Source organism: Acomys russatus, chromosome 6 (genome assembly GCF_903995435.1).
Source record: "Acomys russatus chromosome 6, mAcoRus1.1, whole genome shotgun sequence".
NCBI classification, from domain to species: domain Eukaryota; kingdom Metazoa; phylum Chordata; class Mammalia; order Rodentia; family Muridae; genus Acomys; species Acomys russatus.
The window spans coordinates 66,854,027-66,860,070 of NC_067142.1; the positions used below are offsets into that span (position 1 = coordinate 66,854,027).

Genomic DNA, 6,044 nt, shown 5'->3' on the forward strand with positions numbered 1-6,044 from the left:
AGATGTCATTCAAAGGCAACCGGAAAATTCTGAAGCAGGGTTAGCTTATGTCAGGAAAAGAGCTATTCACACGAAAGCTATCCCTAATTTGCTTTGGAAAAACTCAAGGCATCTTTGGCTGCCCTGCAGTGTGCTTGGTCCTTTACACTCTGAAAGGAAAATGAACCTAAGTCTCAGAGAGAAAGGAGGGGGGCAGTGTGAGCTACACAGAGTAGCCAACCCCTGCTGGTTGGGAAGTGCTCCCAGAAGACTGCCCTTCTGCAGTTGCCAGGCAACAAGAGTAAACAGTACAGGATCATGGCCACTAACTACAGTGCCAACCAGGTGAGTTCTCCCCTTTACCCTTCACATTTGGGTTCACCTTCTTGACTCTACCCTTTGCCTACCCGCTCCATCAGCTTCTGACCTTAAACAGATGCTGGGAGGGTTCAGATGATGTTTTACCTCACGGTTGGGTAGGCTCAGCAACAGTAAAAAGGATCTGAGTTAAATTTGTGGCGGGTAAGCCAGAAGGCAGTGGGGTTTTTTTTTTTGTTTGTTTTGTTTTGTTTTTGTTTTCCGAGACAGGGTCTGTGTAGCCTTGGCTGTCCTGGACTCACTTTGTAGACCAGGCTGGCCTTGAACTCACAGTGATCCACCAGCCTCTGCCTCCCAGGTGCTGGGATTAAAGGCGTGCACCACCACGCCTGGCGAAGGCAGTGGTTTTATTTTTACAGGCCACTGTAAATATTTTAGGCTTGTAAGTCAAGTAACAAAGTCACATCTATTTACATGAACACTGTCTCTTATTTTTGGAAATACTTGAAATACAGTAACGGAGGCAGGTGTAGCGGTGTTTTGCTGTGATCCCAGGAGTGGAGAGGCAGAGGGAGGAGGATCAAGTGTTCAAGGCATCTTTGGCTACATACTCAGTCCAAGGCTAACCTGAGCTACATAGGGAGTTCCAGGCCAGCCAGAGTCTCATAGTAGGACTCTGTCTGAGGAAAAAAAAATTTTTTGTCTGCACATTTTGGAATTCTTTTGGAGAAAACATTTTCCTCACATGGTATTCAGAGTTTAGGATTTTTGTTTTTTGTTTTTTGTTTTTTTTTTTTTCATTTTTCTTGTGTGTGTGTCTGTCTGTCTGTCTGTCTGTCTGTCTGTGTCTGTGTGTTGGGGGGGGGGGCAAGATCTTGCTACTATGTAGCTGACCAAGATTGTCCCACAAACTTAAAATCCTCCGACCTCACCCTGCTAAGTGGTAGGCTTACAAGTGTGTGCCACTGTGGCCAACGACCTTCTGTCAAAGCAACACAAATGTTTATTAGAAAACAAAACAAAAAACATTCTTGCCAGGGAGACAGGGGCAGAAGGGTGGAATCCAGCCTAAAATAATTAAATAAATAAGTGGCATTCTCTGCCCTTTGGCCATCCAAAAGCAGGTAGCAAAGTAAATTTGGTTACCTACCCTGGGTCTAGTCCAGCACTGTCAGATGGAGTGAGTCACAACATAATTTTAAAGGTTTTAGCATCTATGTGAAAAAATTAGGAATTAAATTTAGCAATGCTCAGTGGAACCCAATAAACCCCAAATAAAATTAATTAATTGTAAAATATAAAACAAAATATTCTATGCCCCCATACATACACCTCTCTTATACTAGCTCCCTAAAATACACTGCCAGAGCTCCCCACATGCGAGAGCAGCACTCTACCACAGAGCTGCACCCCCAGCACACAGCTTGAGCCAACCTGCCTGGCATGCACCAGACCTTAGGTTCAATTCGCAGCATGGCAAAACCAGAACCATTTCCTCTCTTTTCTGTCCTCTCCTTTTGTATCGGCTTTCTTCTTTCTGTATGGTTTTTAGGTTAGCACACAAACTACTGGGTTTTGTCAGGGCACCTTCATACACAAGTGTCAAATGCTGTTCTCAATCCCTTCCTCTTCGCCTCCCGCCGGTTCCCTTTCTCCCCGGATGTAGTGCCCACTTCTGCTTTCCTTTTGCACATTAACCCATGGCCTTAGTTCCCACCACCCTTCACCCTGCCTCCTCCCTATATAGCCCTTGTCCCAGTGAGAAGGAGTTCACCTAACTGTAGAGAACAGCGTCACCATCTCACAGAGACGTCTTTGAGCCTCACAGAAACTCTCCTCTTTCTCTCCACAGTATGAAAAGTCTTTCTTACCCACGTACCTGCAGAACTGGTCTCCTGCCAAGCCAACAAAAAAGGTATTCCAAGCTCAGTGCCGCTTCAAGGCCAGTTTATGGAGATCGGCATCGTGTTCTCCCGTCGCTTAGCTCCTTTAGCCTTCAAGTGGCCCACATTCTCCTCCCATGCCTTTACTCCAAGCCCCTCAGACCCTTTTTTTACTTTCACTTCAAGCACTTCTCTTTGCACCTCCAGAGTATTACCACCCATGAAGGTTACACTCAGATCATCGCAGATGATCGAGGTCATCTCTTACCTTCAGTGCCGCGTTCCAAGGTGAGATTCCCCACCTCCATTCATATCAAAAAGGTAAGAGCTAGCCAGGCATGGTGGTGCATGCCTTTAATCCCAGCACTCAAGAAGTAGAGGCAGGAGGATGTCTGCGAGTCTGAGGTCAGCCTGGTCTACAGAGCTAGTTCCATGATAGCCAGGACTATATAGAAAGGCACTGTTCTCAAAGCAAAACAAAAAGAGATGGATAAAAATAGAGCTACAAGTCACAGTCCAATCTATGATGCCCCAATTCTCTATCCAGCTCATCCACCAGGACAGCACTGTGCTTAGCACATGTCCTGAAAATGATGACTATATAAACAGTGTTTCCAGGCCATGATATTTATGCACAGGACTCCTTTATCACACTTAGCCTAAGGATGCAAATTTTACAGTGGTAGGAATGGGGCTAAAAACAGTAACATAACTGACCAAAGGAGGGTGGGGAGATGACGCTCTCAGGTGGCTCATTACTAAGCTGCCAAAGAACCATAATGGACGTGAAGCCAGCAAGCTCTGCCAAGCAGACACTTAGCAGCCTTGAAGACCTGGTAAGCAATCCATTCTTCCTTTAGGCAAGCCCTTGGGGTTCCTTCATGGGCACTTGGCAAATGCCCCTGAAGATACCACCTGCTCGGGTGACCTTGACCTCCCGTACAACTGCTGCTGCCACTTCCCTCACCAACTGGATCCACAAGAATCCTGATCTACTCAATGCCTGTAATGGGCTGTGTCCTGAAATCTTAGGCAAGGTATCCACCCTTTCCACGTAACTAACCCAAACCCCTACTGTCTCCATTTCTTTTCAACCTCAAAGCTCTTTTGCCAATCACCTTTCAAGCAAGGGGAGGGGCCCCCTAACCAATCTGTCTTGTGCTGTTCAATCTCTAAAGTCTGAAGGAACAAAACACAGCCACCTTGTTCCCCACTCTAACCCCAGTAGACAATAACCTCAAGGGGGGTGTGTGTTAAAGTTAGCCATCCTTAAACAACTCTGACCACCTTCTGCCAGTGGTAGAGGAAGAAAGGGAGTTGGATTCTGAGGCAGACTGGGAAAAACCTGGGCCTAACCAGGAATATGATCACCTTCTCCCAACAGCCCCATGACCCCGACTGTCAGAAGAAACAGAAGAAATCAGTCACAAAGACTGTACAACAGGCACCAAGTCCAACCGTAATCCCCAGCTCCCCAGTTATCCACAGCGACTCAGATGACATTCAAAGTCCACACCCCTCTGCAGGTCACACTCCAGGTCCCCAAACTCCAATCACCTCTCCCAAGAACCCACCTGCGAGCCCTGAAGTCAGCAAGCCCAGCCCAGTAAACACTTGTTAAGAGTACCAAGCGGGCCCTAGTCTAGCTGAGCTCCAGATATGCAGAGCTATCACTCTGCAGGGCAAGAGGCCATGCAGGGATGACATCCTAGGGACTGACTGTAATAAGATCCTGTATTCAGAAATGAGGAATAGAGAAATGATGGGCCAGGAGTAAACACAAATTTGGGCAAATAAACACTGTTAAATTTTTTATTAACTTGGGTTTTCTCTGCATTCTGTGATGGACTTTTGTAACCCATAATTAGAGAGAAGGCTGGGGAAGAGAACAGGGAAGAGGACAGCAACTCTTAACAAAAAATGTGGGTGGCACTCCCACAATGACCAACAGGAAGCTGGCTTGTACTTCCCAAGGGCAAACCCTCAAGAGAACTGAACTTCATACAACTAATGTCTTCAAAATCTCAAGTACAGTTGTCTAGTAGAACTTGTAAAACTTTTTGTTATTACACTCACTCATTTACTTAATGTACATACGTAGGTGTGCCTCAAGCATGTGGAGGTCAGAGAACAGTGTGTGGGAGCTGGTTCCCTCCTTGTGCCATGTGGATCCTGGGGAATCGAACACCGGTCCTCAGGCTTGGTGGCTAGAGCACGTACTCACTGAGCTATCTTGACAGACCAGCTCATGAATAGAAAAAGAAAGAAGCCAGGGTGCTCTACACTTACCCTTCAGTCACTGGATGGTGACTGAAGTCAAAAAATCCACATTCGTTTCCCAGCCTCCAAATGTTTGCCATTGCCTCCTGCTGCGCATCCGTCCTCACTAAGTCTAAAGCCAAAGTGCTTCCTCATGAACACTCACCCTACTCAAAGAACTACCTAGAAGCTGGTTTGAGCTGGAGGAACTCTACACGACCTCCAGGCACAGTCAGATGTGGTGGTACAGTTCTGTAAGCCTAGCAACTTGGAGGCTGAAGAGCTAGACCATCAGTTCGAGGCCTGTCTGAGGCAACTTAAGTGCTTGGCGAAGCCTGGATCAGTGCTTCCTAGGCTCAATGCCTAGCACAAGACTTCCCAGGGCTTGTCTAGAGAGAAGGCGGAAGCGGTCATTGCTTGAGGCCAAAGACTACCTGGATTAAGAAATAGAAATGGGGGGTGGGGTGGGCTGGAGGTGGTAGTAACATGTACTTGGGAGGTATGGGGGTGGCAGAAGCAAGATCACCCCAACTGGAAGGCAACCTGGGTTAGAGCTCCAGGCTAGTCAGGGGTACATGGTAAAGCCCTTTCTCTAAAGATTTCAAGAGACCACTGAAGCAGTCTCCAACCCCACCCCACCCACCCCATCCCCACAGACATGGACTTGAGTTCATGTTGTCTTCCTAGTCAAGTGCCATCAGCTAATCACTGTTCTCCAATCCACTGTATTTTTTGTTTTAGTTTTTCGAGACATGGTTTCTCTGTGTGTAGCCCTGGCTGTCTTGGAATCACTCTGTAGACTAGTCTGACCTCCCACTCACAGAGATCCGCCTGCCTCTGCCTCCCGAGAGCTGGGATTAAAGGTGTGTGGTGCCACCACCACCCGGCCCAACCCCCTGTTTTGACCAATCTCTTCAAGCAGTGTTTTTCTTGGTGCTGGGGACTGAACCATAAGCCTTGTGCATACTGCCATGGAGCCAAATCTCCAGACCCAAGATAGATCTCTTGTCCCAGAGTTGGCATTCCTGCAAAAGTAGACATCTAGAGACTTGGATTTTTTCTCCATAAACTTTTTTCTTCTTAAGAAAATACTATCCAGGGTATGGTAGCACACACACCTGTGTTTCTAGCATTCTGGGAGGCAGAGGCAGGTGGCTCTCTGTGAGTTCGAGGCCAGCCTGGTCTATAAAGTGAACCCCTGCCCCAAATCTGTCTCTTAGGTCACTAACCCTGAGCTATCCCCTCCATGGGTGCTAGGTGTCCCTAAACAAATAATCTGCTGAGCTGTACCATGAAGTATACAGTGAGTCATCCACAGGATGGGGTGTGACCCAGTAAGACCTCAAAAGCTCTCAGTGTGCTCAGCTGCCTTCTCCTTGGGCTTTTCTTTACCAAATCTCATTGACTACTTGGGCATGATGACCTCAATTTTCTTTCAATAGCCAGTTGTAGTGCAAACTATTTCCCTCCTGGGAGGGTGTAAATGTCCAAGATCCAAAGGAAGAGGCAGACATTTGATCCTTTCTACTAACCATCTCTAGATTTCAAAGACTCAAACATAAAATGAGAAGTACTTTAATTGTTTCCAAAGAAAGATGGCACATG

At 46.9% G+C, this 6,044-nt stretch overlaps 1 protein-coding gene across 1 annotated transcript; it reads left to right on the forward strand.

Moving 5' to 3' along the window:
- The first annotated feature begins 263 nt into the window (after positions 1-263).
- Positions 264-3,825, forward strand: Cfap126 (cilia and flagella associated protein 126). Its single transcript, XM_051148261.1, has 5 exons — positions 264-324; positions 2,150-2,212; positions 2,388-2,468; positions 3,041-3,217; positions 3,565-3,825. The coding sequence occupies exons 1-5, from the start codon at positions 298-300 to the stop codon at positions 3,799-3,801; spliced, it is 585 nt and encodes a 194-aa protein (XP_051004218.1). The 5' UTR covers positions 264-297; the 3' UTR covers positions 3,802-3,825.
- Positions 3,826-6,044: the final 2,219 nt, after the last annotated feature.

Excerpts from the sequence above, each read along its gene's own strand:
- Cfap126 (XM_051148261.1), top strand. The coding sequence starts at position 298 with ATGGCCACTAACTACAGTGCCAACCAG. Across the intron at positions 325-2,149 it reads CTAACTACAGTGCCAACCAG|TATGAAAAGTCTTTCTTACC; the intron begins GTGAGTTCTCCC and ends TTCTCTCCACAG. Across the intron at positions 2,213-2,387 it reads CTGCCAAGCCAACAAAAAAG|AGTATTACCACCCATGAAGG; the intron begins GTATTCCAAGCT and ends TTGCACCTCCAG.